The 23,040-nt window shown below is 42.2% G+C and overlaps 2 protein-coding genes across 4 annotated transcripts in view; both read left to right on the top strand.

Moving 5' to 3' along the window:
* CUBN (cubilin) overlaps positions 1-658 on the top strand; it is a 141,967-nt gene extending 141,309 nt beyond the window's left edge. The window contains exon 67 of the mRNA XM_065831316.2: positions 351-658. Coding sequence (XP_065687388.1) covers positions 351-458 — 108 coding nt within the window. The 3' untranslated portion in view covers positions 459-658. The remainder of the gene's footprint in view (positions 1-350) is intronic.
* Positions 659-3,471: 2,813 nt separating this feature from the next.
* RSU1 (Ras suppressor protein 1) overlaps positions 3,472-23,040 on the top strand; it is a 104,883-nt gene continuing 85,314 nt past the window's right edge. The window contains exons 1-3 of one of the 3 annotated variants that reach the window (XM_071805186.1): positions 3,472-3,616; positions 6,818-6,929; positions 13,320-13,370. In XM_071805186.1, the coding sequence (XP_071661287.1) occupies positions 3,599-3,616; positions 6,818-6,929; positions 13,320-13,370 (181 nt within the window). In that variant the 5' untranslated portion in view covers positions 3,472-3,598. Of the gene's footprint in view, positions 3,617-6,440; positions 6,560-6,817; positions 6,930-13,319; positions 13,371-23,040 lie in introns of those variants that run through there. The other 2 variants (XM_065831270.2, XM_065831272.2) reach the window with 2 other exon arrangements.

Below are 23,040 nucleotides of genomic sequence, written 5' to 3'. Positions count from 1 at the left end.
CTGTTTGGTATTTAGAATTGTTTCCCCAGTCCTGGCATGAATCCCTGACAGATGAGTGGAAGCAAAGGCATAAGGCTCCTGTGGCACCTTAGAAGCCTTCCAATGCAGACCTTACAGTGACATCTAGTGGGAGGCATCATCAAGATATTTTACTCTGTATTTAGTTGTATTTGTGATTTAAATACTTGTAATACCCTGAAAGAGAAGTGCAACAGCAGTATCTAGCATAGACCTGAGGTCACTTCGAGTCTGTGATCCAATTTGTGCCTCGGTTTTAACTCTCTGACAGGCTTTTCCCAAGAATCTTGATGTTCTATAAAGCTTTTCATTTTTCTCGTTTTTAATTTCAGGATACAAACATTGCTCCATTTACTGCTACATCTCATCAAGTCTATATAAAATTTCATGCTGAATATGTGACTTTACCATCAGGATTCCAGTTAAGCTGGACAACCTAGGACACTGTTTATGAGAACTATATTACCATTCCTTGCTATACTGAAGAGACTTTAGATCATAAAGTAAGTCTGAAATCTGGTTCTGATAATTGCAGCTGAGGTAAGGTCTTTTAAAAATTACCGTAAGTGTAGCTGTTATGAATTTAGAGTCAAAATATGTGATCTCCCATTGTACTGAAAATAAACTATTATCTACCAAACTGTGAAAATGAGTTTTTGCTAGATTTTGAAACATTTTTAATAGTCACACAAAGTTTCACATTCAATGCTACAAAAGTGAATTAGCCAGGATAAAACTTAAAGACAAAATACTCAACAACAAGTTGATACGAGGCCCTAAGATGCCAAGTTGTCTTTATTTCTATAGAGTTACGTGGTTTTATAACACACATCCTTGAAAATGCTAGGTAAAGTTTCAAATTAGAATAAAAATAGAAATTACTACAAAATGGCCCCTGTCCTATAATCACTGATACAGACACTTTGCTGGAGAAGTTTCTGTACGAACTGTGCATTGGGTGCAAGAACCCGGCTGAACTCAAGCATTCACTGAAGTTTAACAGAGTAAAGACGTACCATGGTACTATTAATAAATCTTAACCACATTGGGAAATAATGTCAGGATCAGAGCCCTGTGTTCAATATATGCACATATCTGTGATTTTATTTATTGAGTTATATCCTTAAGCTTAAAGACATATTTTACAACTGAATATAAAACCTTGTGAGACTTTTAGTAACTATGTTCCCTCCCTAGTCAACTTGTAGGCAATTTCTTAGACATTTATAAAACAGATATAACTTCAGAACAGGGTAGACACAAAAATATCAATTGACCTTTGACTAGAATTAGTTCTTCCCTTCCCCGGGCTAACACACATCATACATAAAAAGTGTTGTTGGCAGGGTATACAGAGGACACTGATTCCCACCATGAAACATCTTTTGTCGCTACCCAGAACGAATGACCAATTGATTTCCTGAATGTCAACTGTGATGGACAGACAAGAGGAATTTACACTGCAGCAGAGGAACACAAACCTCATCAGAACTCTCACTTCATAACTATAACAAAGAGTCACAGTGAAAGTAATTCCTTAACGTGATTGTTGCAATAATTAATTATGAAATGCCATCAAAGTCCTAGTGGTAGTTCTAAACAAATTTAGGAACTCTGAAGTTTCCCAGTGACTGCTGAAAAAGCCATCATTCCACAAACAAAAAAAAAACTTTATAGTGGCTGAGAAGTCATCCCAGTTAAAAGAAAATATAGAAAACATGAAAAAGAGAAAAAGAGGGAAAAGGTAGATGGCAAGCTATAAAATACAACTCAAAATCATCCAGTACTAAGTTAGAAAGAGAGCAATGTGTGAACTCCCACTGGCCAACAGAATTAAATGTAAGCCAGCATTTTAAAATTGTCCAAGGACCAAGAAAAACCTGGCCTATGTACAGGTGATACTCCTGCTAACATGCTAAAGTATAACATGGAAAAAGAAGAAATATCTGTATTTGGATCAAACTAGGAGACAACTATGTCCTACTGAGCTGCTAGCAGAACAGAAAGATCCTCTAATAAGGGAAGACATAAAAGACCATATCATCAAATTAATTATTTTCAGATCACTGGCCCAGAAAGCTCTTGCTGAGATTCTACACCAAACTGATTTCATATTTGCAATCAAGGGCCGATACTATCTTTGCTCATAAAGTTTATTAAAAACTCCATAAAGGGGATAGTAAGCAGTAAAGAAAACAAACATCTGAGCTGTCTGGAGATAAAGCCACAAAACAAGCTCTGAAGAGAGCAGCGTGAAAGGCACTGCGAGTAAAATGACATGTGGTTTCAGCCATTTGCCTGCAGATATCAGGAGTTGGTTTCTTCCTTGGACAGCTGCATCCCCAGCCTTTTTGAACGTCTGTTCTGGCTTTGACCTTCCTGTGAATCACCGTGGATTTGGTGCAGTTGGTGCAGGGCAGAGAAACCCCTCGGGGATCTGGCTGCTGTCTCTCGCTGCTAGGTGGCTGGTCAAGGAAGCGCCAGACCAGAGATGAAAATGAGCTTGGCGAGAACATTGTCGTTTTCTGCATTTCAGCTCCGCTGGAAGCCACAGGTGAAAGGGAAGGGCACGTCTCCCACCAAACAGGTCCCTGCCGCCACAGGCAGTGCTCTGCGGGACATCCATCTCTCTTGTCAGAAGTGCCCTGATGGATAATGAGGTCTCAGGTCAAACCTTGGCCTTGTAAGGAGTACAACAACAGATAAATTGACAAACAATAGAAATCTTTACAGGGTGTTAATGAATAAATTTAATTACTGTTTTTTTGAGACTGGTATCAGCCATACATCATACAGTTAATGGACAAAAGTTGAGCTCCCGAAGGACACCCCTGTCCCCTTTGCTGAGGATGGCCTACTGTTGATGTACCCAATGGTATGTAGATGCCATCTGGTGACCTGGGGCGAGCATGAAACCATCCTGGTAATACAACCTTTGGCCTCAAGCGGGGAACTGCAGTTAAACTGATGAGTTTGCTGAAATCTGTACTTCAGAAATATGCATTTCACTAAGAGAAAAGCATATTTCACTTTAAAAGACATTTTTTATATGATAAGTACTTGCTCCTGGTATGACCTTCTGTCACAAAGTCAATTTTTATGGAATCACTGAATTTCTGCAGAAAAAAAAAAAAAGAGTAAAGAGCACTGTGAATAGTATGAAGAGAAATTTGCAAGGGTTTTGTTTTGTTTTGTTTTTTTTTTAATTTAACAATAACTAATGCTTGGTGCATCTTTAAATGTTACAAATACTCCATATCTGTGCATGATTTTACTTAAAACTGAGTAAAATCTATGAGGTTCTTTAGAAAAACATGAGAGTCCTGCAGAGAATTTGTATTCATGAAGGCTGTTGAATGAAGCTGCTGGTACAAGGTTCAATTGATCTAGCCCAACTGACTATCACCAAAAATAGTCAAAGTCTAAAATTAGAGTAAATTATCAAACCCATTCTTTAAAAAAACAGGAACAAAGTAACCTACTGCTGTCCTCTAACATTTTATATGTGGAACCACAACAGAAATAACACTGCAGAAGAATTAAAGTGGAGGTCCTTAGAGGAGAGAGCTGGTGCTAAACCATGTTTCTGTCTTGCAAGGTAAGAAGTCATTTAAAACATTTGCTTTAAAATGAATGCACAGCCAAAAGCAAACAGGGACTACTTAACTGATGTTTTAATATTAAGTATTCCATGAAACTTCTATGTGCTTTTGCAGTGTACAATTCAAAAGAAAACATCTGTGTTTAGTAAGATTTATGGCTTCGCCTCAAAATACTGCCAGAAATATCTTTGATTTCATGTCTGTGCACCTTGCTGTCTATTTTATAGATAATGTTGTTGTGAATGCTGCATGTCTGTGTTACAACACCTGCACGACTACAACCTCCCCCACCAGTGCCAAAGCACCCACAATGAATGTGCGTTTTCACTTCCCAAAGCCTGCATGTTTTTAACTTATGTGTAAATCTTCTACATGTTACTACACATATTTATTCTTATATAAAGGTATATTTTATAAGACAGTTATATATGAATGGTAAACACTCTGAAGACTAGAATTTGAAGAATGAGTACTAGAAGGTCTGCAACAGTATTTTTTAATTGCCCTTCCCATGTGGCAGGGCTGTTCTTTATAAACAATACATGAGAAGTAATAACAGAATGAGATTGTTGGGGCTATAGTTACTTGAAGTAAAGAAGAGAGAAGATATACAGCTAAAATGCTAGAAATTGTGGTGCAGGCGATTTAAAACATTAGCTAATTTTAGTTAAATTTACAAAGCAATTTTGGCAGAAGAGCAGTTTTCACTTGGCTTGTAAACAAACAGGGAGGTGTTTCAGTTTCCCACAGTAAGTGCAGAGGAGTGTCCTAGGCACCAGAATTAACATATTTTGGGTGATTATTTTTTGTCAGCTGCCAAACTAAAACCACAGAATTATTCTGCAGTCCTGTTTAAAATGAAATGTAACAAAAATTAATAGTATCAACTACTGTTCATAATAACAACAGCAATAATGCAGGATTACTAACAAATAAATGTTTAAAATGTTTGCTAGCTGATTGATAATAAAAATAGAGGAAAAATTCTAGAAGCTTGCTTTTATAAGGCAAAGATCAGCAAAACAAATATTGCATTCAAGTTACCACACATAATCACTGTTCAATAAATTTTTAGTAGCAGTGCCCAGCAATATACAACTGTTTTTGCAGGTGCATGTTGCTGTTTTATTGTTTTGATGACACACTAACCCTGCATTAATGTTGACCCTTATGATAGCTTTTCTTGGAGGGAAAGAAAAAGGATAAAAATAGAATAATAATGTAAAACCTAATTTCTTTGGTTAGAAGAACTCCCTAGAATAGCAAAGCAAGGGCAGCACCAGAGCCGCCCGTCCCCTTGCTGCTCCCCAGCAGAGGAGGCACATCCAGCGCCCGCTGCCCGGCTTGGGGAACCTGGACAAGGGAACAGCTTCTCCCCCTTCTCGCCACCAAACGGCAGCTGCAGCTCTGCCATATGGTCCTGGCCATACATCTGCCACTTCCTTTAGCTTGCTCTCCTAAGGACAGAAGGCACATGCCAGCCTCACCAAAAAAAATCAGGCATTTGCTCTACAAACATTTAAGCCAAGTGACAAATTTAGAACTTGATGGATATCAAACATGTTTTATAGTTGTTTCATAAGCAAGGAATCAGTAGCTGAATGGTAGAGTGAGACTGCAATTGGAAAAGCCTGTGGTGTGAGCTCCACCACAGCCATGGGGAGGGCTGCACTGGCCAGACACAGCCTGACCAGCCTCCAGCTGGGGATGCTTGTAGACCAAGGGGTTATGGAAGAATTGGATGTACTGGGAAGAGGTGCTAGGGGATAAGAGAGGGGAGAGGGGTTACTCCAGTGATCTAGGCCATCTGCTGAAACTCATGAGTAGGACTGCTGGTGGAACAATCTGAAAATTAAGTTTGCAACGAGGAGGAATGAGCTGGCCCTTGGACAGTGTGCCGCGGCTACTTACTTTCCCACCCCTTCTCACCCAACCGCGACTCAGTGCTTCACGAGGAGCACCTCAGTGCTGCTGCAGGCGGTTTGGCAGCAGGGTCACCTGGGGGCCTCTACCCCCGGGTGGGTGTGAGTTGCACCACTGTGTGCCAAGTTCTAGCTCACCGGGAGCCACCGCTGCCCAGAGCACTCTGTGGGGCAGTGCACCCGGGATCTGCACTCCTCTGTGCAGAGCGGTGCCGCGGCCTCCACAACCCACACTCTCGGGTTTGCGCGTTCCGAGCGCGGCACGGCCAGGCGGTGTCGGCGGTGCTCCGCAGAAAGCGCTGGCACCGGGCTCAGCTCGCATTCGCTCCGGGGTACGGGGTCCCTGGTGACCCCGCTGCCAAACGCCCTCACTGCGGCACTGAGGAAGCCGAGTCTCCGCTCCCAAGGTGCCGGCTCGGAGCAGGGCTGGCTGTCCCACTGGCGGCGGATCCTTCGAGACGGCACCACGCCCGAACCCGGCAGCGCGGCGGAGCCCGCTCAGCGGCCCCTCTCTCGGGGCTGCTGCTCCCAGCCCTGGCGCTGGCATGTGCTGCCCAAACCGACACTCGCCAGCAGCTGCACCGTGTTCCCCGGCACAGCGGCCCGAACACCCACAGGGGCAGCCCCACTGCTGGCAAGCATGCGCCAAAGCCGCACTCGTACAAGCGGATCCTGAGCCGCTTGAAGCCTAAAACCCGTTATCACCTACGGGGCGCGCTTTTTGGCCAGTGAACTTGCCTCCGGCGCCTCCAGCCAATGGTTGGCGGCGGCTCGGAGCGGAAGAGGCGCGCTGATTGGTCCGACGTCTTCCCAGCCGTGGGTGGAACGGCGCGGGCGGTGTCTCTGCTTCCCGGGGAAGGGCCGCAGCGCGCCTGCGCGCGAAGGCGGGGAGGCGGGGGATGGGGCGTGCCCGGGCGGGGCGGACCGGGCCGGGCGCGTGCACCCGCGGGGAGCCGCCCTCAGCCGCCCTCCGGACCGCTGGTACCGTCCCGTCCCGTTTCGCCGCAGTGCCGCGCGGTGAGTCGCCCCGGGGGCTCCTCTCTACTCACCAGGGCAGGAGGGCGCCCGGCAAACCGGTCAGGGATCCGCTGGGCTAGGGCGGGCGTGGGGGGACGGGACGGGACCCCCCGGCGGCCCGGGGCGCAGTGGGCGGGCTCGCTGTCCTCGGTCCCGTCAGGGTGAGATCCGGCCCCGTGCTGTGCCGGTGGCCGCCCCCGGCCGGCTTCCCCCGCACCGTTCTGCCCGCCTCACGGTGCCCGTTTCTGCCCCGCCTAGACCATGTCCAAGTCGCTGAAGAAGATCGTGGAGGAGAGCCGGGAGAAGAACCAGCCCGAGGTGGACATGTGTGACCGCGGCATCTCCAACATGCTGGACGTGCCCGGCCTCTGTAGGTACCGGCGGCGGCGGGCGGGGAGAGTGCGGAAACTTCCTTATTTGTCCCGGACGAGCCGGCGCCGCAGCCGGGCCCGGGCACGGAGGAACCGGGCCGACACACTCCTGGCTGCTGCCCCGGCGGTACTGGAGCTGCCCGAGCCTCTTCTGTCCGGGTCTGTCCTGGGGCTTTGGGCATCGGGGGCTCGAGCAGAGATTCGTGGGCGGGGGAATCGCTCTGCTCGCTGCTGCCCCGGAGCCAGCCGTGAGTAAGCTCGGGAGAGCCCTTGTGCTGCCACACCGGGGAGACCGCCCTGAGGAGCTGCGACTGCCGTCCGTGTCCCCCCCATCACTTATGCCCGTGCCCCCTCTGCAACCCTGGGCGCTCCCCCCCTCTTACTGCTGTCATTCTGGCACCGGAGTCATGAGGAGACATTGCCTCCTGTCCATCCTCGCCCCTCCCAGCTCCCAAAGCAAAATGCCAGCCACAGAGCGTCTCTGCTGGTTTGTGGAAGGATTAGGATGGTGTTAGCCTAGAGCAAGGCATGGCTGGTCTCTGAAGGAGAGCGGGTTAATACCATGTTACAGATGCAGCAACGTCAGACTCTGGATATTACACGTGCTTCCAGAATTGTGAGAGTGTGTTGTTATTGGTGTGTTGCATTTGTTGTAAATTAACTACAGCAAGTGGAAAATACAGATAACAACATTCTGTCACAACTCTGGGGAACCCAGAAATGAAGAGCAAGGCAGGTAACTCTGCCTTGCTTTTGTTTTGGCTAAGAGTGTAAATGATGTTATGGTACAGCTGATATGCAGAGAATTAAAATTGTGACTGGCTGTAGTGAGCTACAGGCATGATGTAATGAGAAAAAAACCAAAATCTTAAACAGCCCATGTACTTGAAACTCTAACTGTGCCCTCATCTAGCTCTTTGCCATGTGTGTTAATAGCAATCAGGAGCAAGTGTATGTAACTCTTCTTACGTGATGGAAACAAGTTCAGGGAAATCTGTGACTCACTACCAGCTAACCATTGTCTGCAGAGTCAGGAGCAGACCAAAGTATCTTCAGTCTCATTAGTAAAGGACGAAGACTAAAGTGCACTTTTGCAGAACTAGGTTCTGTACTTAAGTCGACATCCTTTACTGATTCCTTTCCCACTTCTGAACTGTGCATGGGATTCTGGGAGGGTTACATTCTAGAGCCCATATATATGAACTCAAGTTAAATAGAAAGCCTCACAGTTTTTCTGTTGAATGAACAGTTGTTTGAGGCAAAGTAGTGTTTAGTTCACATTAACTAGAGACCCATTCTCTGAACTATACATATCCCTTGCAGATAAACTAACACATTAAGGGTACGGCGCAGCAACAGAATACTGTCCCTTTTGTTAAGCAGACTTGATCCATATTATCAACACTAGGACATGTAATTAATTAGCCAGCTTTGATCTTTCAGGCGGAGGAGAAGAGGTAATGAAGCTTTTTTTGTAGAAGGATTGTTTGGGGTTTGTTGTGCAGGCAGGGTCAGGGACCGCAGTATGGGACACTGGTCCACACCTGGTCCCTGATACCAGGTTGCTAATTAAGCATCTCAAGCTTGTTTGGCTGGGAGCTCCCTACATGAAGTACACTAGTTACACTGCATCAGAGAAGTCTGAGCACCTTCAGTGCACATTGTGTGACTTGATTTAGTGTGAGGTTTTGGGGCCTTCTCCAATTTGAGATGAAAGTTAAGGGAGGGGCAAATGATGACTGGTTTCTGCTCTGTTAATTGAGACCTTCTTGCTTTTTCAGTCACCCTGCACTTTGGCAGAGAAGGCATTATAAGTTGGGGGTTTTTTGGCTGTTTTTCTTGTCCTTTTTTTTGTTTTTAATCTTCAAGATATTTGCCACTTCCTTTCTTGAGAAGGAATAACTTCCTCTAAATATACCTTTAAAAAGTAATGAATAGGTATTACCTCTGAATTTTAGATAATGGTTCAATAAAATATTGAACCTATCATCTGGCTCTTGACAGATGATCTTTTCTAGGATGGATTGGGTGTTTTAGGTGTTTGTGTCTCTCAGAGCTGACAGGGAAGCTAGGATGACTGACCTTGGTGCTTTCCCTTCTAGATGGGCTGGTTATCTCTCCAATGCAGTGCAGTGTTAAAGCTTGTCTTTTGCAGAAACTTAGTTGTTTCCATGAAAAAAAAATGTTTCCTAAAAAACAACCATCATGTTTCGTGCCTGGTGACTGTTCTTTTCTAGTATCTCATCTTTAATTAGGGCCACTAGAAGATATTCAGAGATAAGCAACAGATTAGGTTATGACTGGAGGGAACATTTGGTGCTCCCTATAGTCTTGGTTATCCTTCAAGGAAAGGACCAAACTTTGTCCCACTGCATATTTGAGTACTTGCTGCAGAGTAGCTAGTGGACTCATATTTAAGCTTTATTAATTTAATTCACACAGAGTTAATGCAGATGCAAGGATTTGGAGGCAGTACACTGTATAGCATCTGCCCAGTGTGCCAATCCTCTTCCTTCAGGGCAGACCTATTCTTGTCATGTGTTTAAAAAATAAAAATCATAGAATCATAGAATAGTTTGGGTTGGAAGGGACCTTCAAAGCTCATCTGGTCCAACCACCCCGCAATGAGCAGGGACATCTTCAACTAGATCAGGTTGCTCAGACCCCCATCCAGCCTGGCCTTGAGTGTCTCCAGGGATGAAGCATCTACCACCTCTCTGGGCAACCTGGGCCAGTGTTTTACCACCCTTATTGCAAAAAAATTTGTTTTCCATGGTTTTAAGTGATCATAGAAAACTGGTGTTATATGGGGGGAGGGAAAAGGGAAAGAGGACTATATGCCCTGACTTGGGTAGGACTACCCTCTGGCCACTCTTTCTCCAGTCTGGTGAAAAACTTGCTACAATACAGGGCAGCCACTTGAGTTTTCTTTTGCCTTGTCTTCCACCCTCTGCAGCAGTTGTGGGAGAGACAACACAGACCAGACTTGCCTCTGACAAATACCAATGTCTATTTCCAAATCAAGATGAAATACTTTTCTGATCTGAATGGAGATAGACACTTAGTATGCAAAACTGTCTTAACTGGCTTAGCCCTGGAAGCTTGGCCACCTCCACATCTCTTCCTGCTTTTGTTTTTTAGTAGAGTGGAGTTATCAGCTTGTATATAATGTGGTGTTCAGATTCACAAAGAAAAGTTCAGTAGGCCCTGAGCCACTACTCACTCAGGAGTTCATTAATGTCATTAGAAGTTGAGCTCTATTTATGGAATATTCCTCGAATCCAGGCACATCTGTGTTTTCTACTAATGACTTAAAGTACAAACTAGAATTGTGCCACACACCTTCAGAGCATCTGAATTTTTGAGGTTTTTGGAAACATGAGAACTCTTTTCAAAGATATTCTGTTAAAAAAATACTTGAGACTAAAAATGTTCCTTGTTTTAGGTGTTCTGTGCTTTAGCTCATCATACTAATGCAAAGATCACGTGAAATATTTTTAAACTTCAAAAGCGTTTCTTAATATTGTGGCATGTGTTAAAACAAATGTTATACCATTTGTGAGCACGTCTATATTATATTTGTGCATCCATACATGAATTATTTTAAAAAATGTCTTGCCCTGTGGAAGCCTTCCAATGTGTTTTTTTGTTTCATACTATGAAATAAATAATTGCATTTGTTTACAAAGCACCTGATATGGGCAGATAATGGTAGACAGCATTAATATTCATCCTGTAAGGTGAACAGTTGGATTCAGCAAGGAGGGCAAGAAGTGCCTTTTCCCTAGCCTGATAGTTAGGACATTTATTGATAGGACATTTATTGATAGGACAACAATTATGGAATTGTTCTTGGAGTAGGGACAAGTCTCTAATCTCTGATTTATGTATTTTTAAGTGATTGGTATGGGGAAGCTATGAATTAAGGAATTGTTTTGCCCAAATAACTTTAGACATCTGCTGCTCTCTAGTCTTGTTGTCAGGGAAGGAAAATTGGATGAAATCCTATTTACTTTGTAAGTGTTAATTTGTTCTTGTTATCATTCCATCTGTAAGCTATTCATATTTTACATAAAGTACATGCTTGTGTGGTAGGAATTAACATGCCTAGAATTTTTTATCAGAAAGTTAGTGTTGATATAGTTGTCCACTCCTAAAATAACCAAAGCACAGACGATGTAGGGGCAGGCTACATATAAGTAATTTTGTACAACACTGAAATGCTCATTCTGCATTAACTTCCTCCAATGGGACAGACAATGTCTTATCTTGGTTCAGCAAGGTCTCTGGAGTCTTCCTGTTTAGTGTGCCTGGCGTGGGTTTTTTGTGTGTGTTTTTGTGTGTGTGTGTTTTTTTAGTTTATTGGTTTTGTGTTTGTTTTTTTTTCCCCTTAAAAAAAATAAGGCAAATCCTGTTGTCTAAGTATTTTATATAAAGCTAACTTGCAGTGCATGGCAGCAGTATATCAAAAGGCTTGATATTACAGCCAAAAGGGAAGAGCTTAAATATTCTTCCCTTGATCCACTCTGTTGTGAAGCAATAGTGGGACTGGGACCATCATGAAAATTTGTAGTTACTATACAAGTAAATTGCTCTGGCTAGCAGTAGTAGCCTGACCCTAAAACTTCCCTGTGGATATTTGGTGCATTCTTGAAATCAAGGTAACTTGTTGCTTGTATGCTAATTATTTATTGTCACAGCTATTACATCTAAACCAAGAGAAAACGTGTAAGGGGTACTTAGGCATTTGTTCACAAGCTTGTAGCTATCTCCAGCATCTTCTCTCTTTTTTTTTTTCTTCATTTAAATTGCAGTCCTGTACTTAGGTGTATGTATAAGTAATCAGTAGTGTTAAATGGTTGCCTATGGTTCGGATGCTGATGGGCCTTTTATGTTTTAAAGCTTAGAGCTCTTTGTGGAGGCTCCTGCTCTTATCTGCCCTTGATTGCTGTTTTTTCTACAAACTCTTACAGACTTTCTCTGGGCTTCTCTGAGCTTCTTTTTGCTTTGTGAGGTGGTGCATGCAGCACTAAACAGTACTCATCTCTTAGGAGAAATTTAGGGTGGGTGCACTGTTTCTTTCTTTCTCCTCCCAGCCTTTCCTTGTTCCACAACCTCGAATTGCAGAGGGAACTGTGGTGATGCCTTTTTTTTTTCCCCACACTGTACTCTCCGTTCCTGCCTCTGAGTGACTGCTTTCACTCTGCTAACAGGTTTTATTGCCTGTGCTAAGCCATGAGCTTTCAAGGGTCTCCACGCTGTTTCCTCCAACATGCAGCTTAGTCAGCATTGATGAGCATGGCCAGTTTTCACACATGCTCACCAGCACAGCTTCATTCCCCCGGGGCAGCAAGGCCCCGGTGAGCCACCTCTGGGCTGATGTTGGTGCTATTTCCCAAGGACAGCGCTGAGGGTTGGGAGCTGTGCCCTGCAGCTGTCCTGCAGACAGGGTGAGCTCCCAGCTGCCTGGGGCGCGCAGCCAGGTGGGCTCTGGGGATGTTTTGAGGAGGCTTCAATGAAAGTAAGGAAAAGGTGTAGGGGAGGAAATTTTTTTTTTTTTCCCTAGTTCCAATAAAATACAACAATCTTTTTACAAGGAGGGGAAAGATGTTTGAGATCTCCTTCAAGGTTGTGAGTTTCTCCTCTGACCATTTAGCATATTTTTCTGATCAGATACTGTTGTCAGTTGTGGGTTATGGAGCTTCTAGGGAAAGTGACGGCAGTGCTGAAGGTGGCAAAAACAAAGTAAAGGATGAAGTGTTGGGGCGGTGCCAGTCTCTGTAGCTGCCTTGTGCCCCACACTTGTTTGTGCAATAAGGTAGAATCTGAGGGGCTTCGATCAATCAGATCATTCAAATAATTTGAGTCAATATTTGATATTGTCACCTGGCCATTTGCCATGCAGCAGTGATGATGCTCAGCTACTGTGCTTCATGGATGTGAGGTTGTATATGCAGTTCTTGGTACCTAGGACTTAATTCTAGCAGTGACTTGATAGTGGATTGGGAACATGTGGAAAGGTAATTGCTTGTGTGGCACGTGTTCTGTTGGGATGAATATAGGGGTGCCTATCGGTTTTTCCTCGGGAAGGATTCACAGGACAGAAATGAGAAGGGTGTTTGTGTGCCCAGAACAGATCTCTGCGGGGAGGCACCGGCACCAACTGCACCATCGTGTTCGCTGCAGCCACAGAAAGGTGAGGTGAAGGGGCAGAGAAGTGGAGGGATACAGCCTGAAGTCTTGGGCTTGTCTCCTTTGTTGTGGCAGCGCAGGTGGATCTGGAATTACTGGAGTGGAGAGAATAACTTGTCTCCTTTTTTTAGCTGAAATAGTCAGAAGATCTCAGTTGCCGTTTCCATAAACTGACTTCTTTTTCTCTTCGTTTGCAGTTACGTTGTCTCATATCACACAGCTGGTTCTGAGTCACAACAAGCTTACAAGTAAGTATACTGCTGGTTTTGGACTTGGTTACAGCCAGTTGAGCAGTACTGAAAAGCTGACACTGCTAGTTTGATTTATTTTTTTTTTAAACAGAATGCAATGTTGCTGCTAAGAGTGCTTGCTGGTGAAACACTTTATTAAAAACAGCAGCCATGTTCAACATGCCTTTCCAACTTCAACACAGGTCTGCCATGTACTGTCCGTCTTGTTACCAATTCAGCCAAAAATCCATTCCCTGCCGTGACTCCAAAGTCCTTATGTTTAAGTAAGGACTTTTGAATGTGTTGTTTTTTTTAAACTGTATTGGAAATGACGCAGTCTGCATTTTAGTAGATGGATAATTAATTTGACTGAAGCAAGTGAAAATAAATTCAAACTCAACTGTATTATATCTATAACCAAACCTATGAGCAAGGCCAACTGACTGTGAGCTACACCATCTGTTGAAAGCAGTTTTAGTTTTAAAAATACCAGGTTAAGGATTGCCATTACACTAAAACTGTGTTATATTAAATCTCAACTTTTATTTACCGCTTTCTTCTGAAGTAGCCCTTAGATCAGCAGGCTGCAAGTAGATCTGTTCTTTGAGTCCACGGATTCTGTCAGCCTCTCTAATTGCTATGTTTGGATTTATTTTATGGGAAAGTAAAACTACTGCTTCTTTTGAGAAGTAACTCATAAAGTCTCAAACTTACTATTCTTTCACAAATTGATGTAGACATTTAAATAGACAGCATACGTTTTTAAAAGGCTAAATCTCAAGTTCATAGTGTGATATTTGACACTGTTGACCTAATCTTTTAAGCTGTGTAATTAATTGTCTTAGCAGATTGTTCTTAAAATGACTAGGAAGCTGGTGGCAGTGACACTTGACATGCTACACTAAGGTCATATTAGCATCTTCTGCTAGTTTTCTGCCATTTAAATGAGTGTTCTGCTTTTTGTTGTTTGGTTTTGGTTTTTTTTTTTTTTTTCCTGCTGTTTAGAGTAAATATGTCTGTCTGGGAGAATAAATACATGTAAAAGCTAGATATGTATATTTTTGTGTAACCGTAGTTCATATTTTTGACAGAAAACTATTAAAAGTAAAATTCTGTTAGCAGGTATGAGGACCACTCTATTAAATCCATTTTGTTAATATCTTTACTATGCCTTTCATACTGCTGGTGCTTGTGCTTTTACATGTCTGTAAATAATTCGTTATCAGAAGTACCCAAATCCACATTGATTTTTCTTTTTTCTGGAGATTATTAGGCTGAATTTTTTTCAGCTGTCTCGTGCTGTGCTAATAGAGAAGTCTTGAACTGGCTGTGTCTGCTCCAGGTAACTTCTGAAACAGTTGAGTTTGTCCTTTGCTACTTGATGAAAACTTCTTTGCTTCAAAATTGGAAGCAAAACTCTAGGGGAAGCTAATTAAGTGTGATTATGTGGTCTTGTTGAACCAGTTGCTGCGTAAGTGACAATCCTGGGATGATTCCATTTTGACGTCCCTTGTGACAATCTAGTTGAAAGCAGAGGGAGAGGTATTTTTATTTTCTGTTAACTTAATGTAGACATATGGGCCAGTGTGTCCATATATTATACTGTGAGATTTTTTTCTATTTTTTAATGATTTAAAGCCACCTGTCTGGTGAGATGCAAAATTAAAGACAGTTGTGCTTATGCTAGTACCCTGGATAAGCTGTCTGATCTGACCCAGGTGTCAGAACCCATTGGCTAACATCAAAATAAATGGAATAAAAGTCCTGACAAATGTTCCTCAAATCTCTGGAAATCAGTGGTTGAATGATAGATATCTGCACATCAGTGTCATGGAATAATTTGGGTAGATGTGATTAAGTTGTCTGTGTTCCATGTGATTTCATGGGAGCTGAGGGACATATGGGTGGCAATCACCCCCTGCTCAGTGGGGTTGTTATAGGACATGAATAGTGATAGGGAATTAGGGTAGCTGTGCTGGAGGGGTGTTTAAGCCACAGGATGTACTTCTGTAGAAACCATGCTTGATCATTTTGGTCAATCATAAATACTGTTTCTGCATCTTATGTGCAACAGTAATTTTTATGGGTATCCATTCCATGGTTTTGTGCTCTTCTGCTTAGGACTGTTCACACAAGTTCAAGTGGTACCTAACTTTTCTCAAAGTCCGAAGCAATCTCGGCCACTTCTTTCAAACATCCCTGTGCAAGATGACAGTGAACTTTGATGTTGGTGCAGATCTGCATGTTTTGTAGGGCCAGCCAATGTGCCTCCTCTTGTGTTGCTGCTCCATGGTTGGTGCTAGGGTGGCCGTGCCAGTCATGTGTTACAGTGTGCTTAATTTCCAGTGGTTTGGACTGTCATCAGGCTTCTGAATTTTTGTGTTAATGAATTTGTCATATTGAACTCAAACTTTGTCCTATTTTGTTCAAACCTCTTTAGCTAGAGTTCGTGGTTTCATAATCGTTCCTGAGGACAGTTGTTGGGAACTGCAGAATACTGGGATGTCCAGGGAGCCCAGGTCAGGGAGACAAAAGGCACACGGCCAAGCTTGGCTGTCTTTTCTGCTCTGCGACTTGCCCTACGTCATTTCAAGTAGAATGGTTTGGAGCTCTGGGAGAGAGTGAGTATGATGAAGATTTTTTTCCAGCTGGTAATAAGGTTTGTGCATCACACTGTCTTCAGGGCTTAGCTTTTTTAAAAAATTGGTTGCACTAGAAGACCAAATGGCTGGAAATAAGTACCTTTGCATGCTCAAATTGAAATCAGCAGGGTAGATGGACTTCATCTTTTGGTCCTCTTACGCCACCGGATTTGTAACTGAGCAATAATTGGAGCAGAATTAGCAATAGAGAAATGCCCTTTTTAGAGGAAGCATCTCACAGTGTTTCAGGATATATATATTGCAGCTTGTGCCTTATCTGACTTTTTCTTTTCCTTGCAGCTTTTGTGAACTATTTGGCATGATCTATGAAGTGGTACTGAAACTTCTAGGCTTTAGATAGATGGGCTAACTCAAGGTATTCTCCAGCTACTTAGCATGTACAAAATTTCACAGCCTAGTATTGTCACGCTTAATATCCTTACTTGGTATGCTGATGAAGTTAATGAAAATCCCTGTGCTACATCATGAACAGGAGGTGTGCTTGAAAAGCTTTCAGAAGCTCTGGTTAACTGTAGTCCAGCCCAGGAGTGCACAGAGGGGAAGAAAGACTGGGAAGTAGGCTTGGGATGTCAAAGGGATGTTAGCATTGGCACAGGCACGAGTGCTGGTCATCAGCCTGTGCACAACGACTGCACTGTCAACTTGACATGTTTTATTTTCACTTATTTTTAGGATATGCTGTAAGTTTTTGGTTTTGTAACTACTGTAACAGTTATTTGACTTACCTACCTGATAGATTATTTGATGCTGTAATCATCTGAATAATCTATTCAGAGATGATCGCTTTTGTGTCGTTATCCAGTCACTCCATGAGTGTTTCTGCCATCAGTGGAAATGCCCGAATTATATGATTCGTCCGTTAGAGGTCACTGTTTAGGTATGTCTGGCAGTTTCTTTCCTGGGAAGATACACTCCTGGTGTCAATTCAGCCTGCCTGGTAGGTAGCAGTGAACAGCAGATTAGTTTTGCTCTTTTTGCTCAGTCTCCTTAACCTCAGGTGATCCTGTGCTCGCCAGCTTCACTGTATTCTTGTGCTGCCTTTAAATGTCCTCAAAAGTTGTTTGCTATTCATAGCTCACTCCAGATGATTTTTCTGTCCTTCTGCTCTTGAGCTCTGATTCCTTGCCCAATATTATTAAATATCTGAATTCTGAATGACAAGAGATTGGGAACAACTTTTTTTTTTTTTTTTTTTTTTGGAAACCTCCCCTGTATTACCTGATATCGCATTCTCTGCCCTCCTCTTTCTTTCCTCTGAGCTGCTGTCCCCTGCTGTCCTGTGCTCTTTCCACTGCTTCTTCCTTGATCCTCAAGTGTAATCCTTTCCTTGTCTTTTGTTCTTTCCTTTTTGTGAGGTGAGCCATTAGCTTTTGGCTGTTGGTTCCCATTTCCACACCTGAATTTTGTTTCAGAGTTAACTTTCTGTTCCTGTCAGAATAGCTGTCTCATTCATTCTGCTCACCCTATATCATCCTTGTGCCTTTTGCCATTTTCAGCAGAGCAGTTACCCAGTTCAAAACTTTTCTCCTTTTTTATCTGCTGACACGGCTTTATGCTTCTTCACCCTACCATCTCCTTCCAAATTGTTTTGCGCTTTGTGTGTGACCAGCACAGATGCTTGTCCCTTTATCCCCACTAACCCTCTTGAGGGTGTCCTTGATCTTCTTTAATATGCTGCTAAGTTCCCTTGATGTCACTGTTACATCAGGCCATCTCCCTTACAAGTCACCTTTCTGGCTGTAGTCCATGCCTAGTTGTATTGGAGGTGGTCCAAAGACAGGAACACTGTGTCTGTCTGTCCTGAATTTCTTCCCAGTCTAGCTGTGTTGCCTTCTCCAGACTGCTGAGATGTGTTATGGTGTCTCCCACTGGTATTGCCTGACACTTTGCATTTTGCCTGGTATCAGGTTATTTATATAGCAAGCTTGCTGACTTCTGGAAGGAACTAGATGCCCGTATACTCTTTATTCTTTTTGCATCTTGTATTCTCCTCTACTTTGCCTCTGCTTCCTTCTGGTGTATTGGCTTGATGCACACCCAAAGGGTACAAATAAGTTATCTGTGTAGTCAAACCAGGGTTGTGTCCAAAGCATAAGGCTTTTGCTTGACACAGTGGCCTCTCAGCTGTGCTTGGGAGTAATGGTTTAAATTAACTGTAAGCTTTTCATTTTTGTTATGTATTTTTGGTTTGTGTGTACTTCCTGTTTCTACAGGGATCTCTGAAGGGAAATATCTTTATGAATGGAGGGCATGGGGGACATGAGAAGGAGGGAAAAGAAGATCCCTGTACATATGCCTTGCTAAATCTGTGACATCTGAGTTCTGTGAACATGTTTAGATTAAATACCTTGTTAGATTTTTTTTTTTCTTTTCCTCCCTAAAAAAAAAAAAAAAAAAAAAAAAACCAACAAACCCAGACCTTTGGTTCTGAGAAAGTACAGATGGTAGAGCATTTTAGCTTTAAATAATATGAATTTTGGTTTTAAGAAGCTTTGGGAGAATGAAGCAGAATAATTTAGGAAAGAGTTTTATGCTGTAATGGTATAAAGAGTGCATGCTGAATGCATCTTAATTTATGCATAAATTAAATTACCAAAGTTTGTGCTGTATGGCAACAAAGTCAGTTTTGCATCATAAGTAAGCGTGCATACGAAGTATAGAACTAGACACAAATCTCTTGTCTTTAACATAGTTCTTCAGAAGCTGTTTTCATATTAAAAGGCATCTTCAAGCATGTCTCCTTTTTTGTGCATCTCAGTATTTTCTGACGTGTTTTAATGCAAAATTTTGTGTCTTCATTTATCTCCCAGTGGCTTAAAATAGCGATAATATTTTTTTGTGGAAGCCCCATATAAATGATCTTTCTCCATGTGCGTGTACAGGTTGTAATATAAAATTGCTGGAAATCCTCTTGCCAGATAGAGACTATTTTGAAATTGACATTTTCAAAGCTAATGAATGTTGCACAAGTGAACACACTTCATTAGAGCTTAATTTTGTATCATCTTAAAGAATTTTCTGTCTAACAAACAGAGTGTAATTTTTTCCTTGATAATATTGAAGGACAGAAGGTAGATTTGGTTTAGATTGAGGGGAGAATGGGTTAGTTTTGTTTACTCGGTTTTGGTTGTGTACTTCATTTTCTATATATTCTTCTGGTTTCTCTAGTGATCAGGAGTAGTGGTTTGCAGTGGAGAATGATACAGCATTTCCCTTCAGACCACTCCTCCATCTGGCCTCTAACTCTTTCCACTGGCCTCTGTGTCAAAAATCCTGTAGAGGGAAATCACCCTTAGGGTGAGTTTCCTGATTTTATCTGAGGATGGGCAATTAGAGGTAACATGTTTTCCCTTGTGTAGGAGGAACATGTGCTGTAGCTGGAAATGAAATGTACAGCCAGCTGAAGCCTGGACCGACTGACATAAAGGTGCGGGTAGGACTCAGTACCATGCAGACCCAGATAAGCAGCTATAAGTACTGCTTTGTGGTACAGGGAGCCCAAACCAGGAGAGAGTTTAACTCATTTCCAGCTCTGGGGACTGGAACAAGTACATGGTTTATAAATACTTGTGCTGACTTGGCTTTTGAGCAGTGAGCTAGCTGTTGTCCTGCTGCCTCTTGCTGTGTGTGTTCAGAGGGGCTTGTCTCTGGTAAACAGCATCAGCCTGAGGGTCCATGGTACTGGAGGGGGGCAGGCAACTGGTCCAAGGAGCAGTGAAAAACAGTCCCACAGGAATTCTTAAAACACTTCAGTGATACAAAAAGCATAAACTATGACTACTGTCCAGTGAAGCAGACTGAAATGATACACTATTTGTTAGATACTCTCACAGTGAAAGCAGGGTTTGCACACAGGCACTGCTAAGCACACGAGTTGATGGATGTTCCCAAGTAAGAGGCTGAAGTGACCGTGACCTGTGATGGGTAACCTTTAGTATCTGTTCAAGAACTGGTGTTCAGGACATCTTTGGTTAGACCCTCTAATAAACTGCAGAAAGCATGTCAAGTAGACTGAAGAAAATATTGAGGGAGGGGGAGGTGATGCTGAACTTCAGCTGGTTTGCTTTAACTAAAGCCAACTACTGTGCAGTAGTGTGAAAGTCTGAAAATACCATACTTAAACACCTGAAAGAGACTCACTGAGATTTAGTGAGACCATTTGGAATTGCATTTGGTGGAAGTCTAATAATAAATCTCAATTTAACACTATCAGCTAAAGTTCTTTAGTCCTGCAGAAGCATCTTGGCTCAACTGTGCGCTCCTCACAAAACAGTTATTGAAGCTGAAGATGCTGTGGTCCACTACAGTACTTCCATGTCACAGTAATTCAAAAAGCTTGGTTAATACTGTGTTTTCTTCAAAATTTTATGCACAAATGAAAGAGTATGTTTATATTCACATTTTTTACCCATCCTCACTTGAACAGTACTGTTCCTTGCTGCTGTAAAAAAGCTAACAAGCGTCCGATTGTTGTGAGCTATGTTGGTGCGGTTTCAGTTCTTTGCTGTTAGGTAGTTTATTTTCAACATAGTAATCCCTTCATAACCTCAACCCCTGGTTTCTAGTATTGCCCTGCAAACTCTGAAGTGCATCTTAAGGTTTCTTCTCAGAGAATAACAGATTTGTCCTTTGCCTTCACTAGATGTCACTTGATTCCCAATCTCCTCAGCCTTTCTTGTGTTCACAGCACCACTCCTTAGACTCTGGTTTCTAAATTAAAACTGTTTATTGATAAATTGCTTTGTTAGCACAGCAGCGTATCAGTGAGCTATAGTATAATTTAAACATGATCATAAGAACATTTCCATAACTGCAATGCTTCTGTGGCTAATTGCAAAAGAGAACTCTGCTGGTTTCTGGAAAGAGCTGAAGATTAAGGAGACAAGCTTGTTTTTAATGTTTTCAGTGTAAGGAAGGTTAGTATCCATCTTTGGAAGAGGATGGAGGGAGAGCAGAAGGGGAAACTTGAACTACATAATGTGTAAATTAAGTTCTGTGTGCTTTACTTGGGATCAGGATTCTCTCCAGTTAACTGCCAAGTATGATATCAGCATGCCTATGAATATTTAAAACAAAAACTGTTGTGTTCTCCCTCTGCTAATTCCTCTTCCATTTTGATGAAGCTGATTGCTTCTCTCTCAGTATAACGGAACTCTTGTCAAATTAATCTAAACATGACTCCAGCTCTACGAGTACAGTTATATTGGATGCACAGAATGCATTATATATTTAGTATTCTAAATTCTTCCACCTCCATAAAATGTGAGTAACATTTCATGTCTTTGTGACCTTTACTCTAAGGGATCCTTACTCATGGAAAGTTCCTGTTGACGCTAACTGGATTAGCAATAGTCTGCAGAACTGGGTTTGTGATGTTATATAGCCCACAGCTTTTACTTTAGGCTTAAGAAGTAGGTTCTTGCTCTTGGCAAGAAAAACTTACTTGGGCTCGACAGTGGGCTGATAGCACTCTGCAAGGCCTGTGTTGGGTTCTTTTTATTCTGTACGGCATTTGACCAGCTTTTGAGTGGAACAGTTTGATGAGAAACTGGCGTGGTCTTACAAATCTCTTTTCTGACAAGTAGTGCTATTTTAATAGCTCTTCTGGATAAATATTCCCTTTGAACCTGTAAATGTTTGTAGTACTACTGAATGTGGTGTTCCTAGGTACTGCAAAATTACTTCCTTGGCTAAAGAAACATTCTGGAAAAACAAGGCTTTTGCAGCTTCAAGTTTTTAAAGAAGTGAATGCCAAAAAAACTAATTGTGTTTTAAATAATTAAAATACTTATTTAACTTGATGTCTGATTCAAAACCCATTGAATTCAATGTCAGGTTTTCTGTAGCCTTTGGATCATATTTATTGAGGAGGGCATAAGCTAAATTTCAGACAGTTTTATGAATAGGCAGGTGTTATAGATACTGTTTTCTGTGCAGCAGTGAGACTAAATTTGTTTTGAACATTCAGTGTTAAAGTATACTTGAATTTAAATGTTTAACTTTGTTTACATATCATGTGTTCCTCTCATGGAGATCTTACATTTTTACTCAATCATTTCACTTGTCCAGTTGCGTGGTTTGTTGACTCTTGTCGTGCTTTTCATCTGAGCTTCCTTGTCTAAAATGTTTTAATTTTAACTTGTAAAGGAAATTTTCATATGGGTCTCTTTTATTAAGAGTATCTTCTGAAATGTTTGATATAATGTGAGTGACTACTAAATACAAAAAACAGACTAGATTTCATCTTTTAATTGAAAAGCAAATCGAGGCTTAATCTTGCAATGCCTGAGTTTGTTTACTTCTAACAATGTGAGGATTCCTGTTGTTTTCCAGTGTTTCAGAGAAGGTTTAATTGAAATAATTGTGGAGGTGATTTGCAGAAATAGATTTATCAGAAAGCTTGTGTATTTTCAGCTGTATGAAGGTTCCTGCCATCACAAGCAGAATTCTTTTGAGACCTACGTCAATGACGGAAGAGTGGCAGAGTGGAACTGGAGGAAAAAAAATGCACCTCATTTTCTCCTTTTCCATTTTCTGTGTTCCTTCTCCTTTGTCAGAGGCTGTGTGTACAAGAGGAGCTGGATCGAGTTGTCAGTGCTAAGCAGTGGTCTGACAAACACTTCCTTTCGTGCTTTATCTATCAGAAAGGGTTGTACCTGACACACGTGTAACTCCAAGCTGCTTTAATTGATTCTAATGTTCTTAGCATGTTTCTCTGCACAATAGCTGTCTCATCTAAAAGGTCTATCTAACCCAGTATTTCTCTTCCAACAGAGGGCAACATCAGACCTCTAGTAAAGACAAATGTCTAGCGTTGGCTTGTGGTTCTTGATGTGGAGAGAGAACTAAGTTCCACATCCAGGATACTTAGGTGTGGAGTTGTATATAGACATTGAATAGTAGTGTTTAATCCTTTAAGGTATGTTTGGGAAAGCATATCAGAACTTCTGAACAGCTGCCGCTTATGTAGGAATAAAATTTATTAACTTGCCTTGAGTAGAAGGCTGCTCTGATGAGGATAAATT

Source organism: Patagioenas fasciata, chromosome 2 (assembly GCF_037038585.1).
Source record: "Patagioenas fasciata isolate bPatFas1 chromosome 2, bPatFas1.hap1, whole genome shotgun sequence".
Taxonomy (NCBI): Eukaryota; Metazoa; Chordata; class Aves; order Columbiformes; family Columbidae; genus Patagioenas; species Patagioenas fasciata.
Note: the sequence above shows the minus strand (reverse complement) of the source record. Positions and strands in the feature narration are given on the sequence as shown.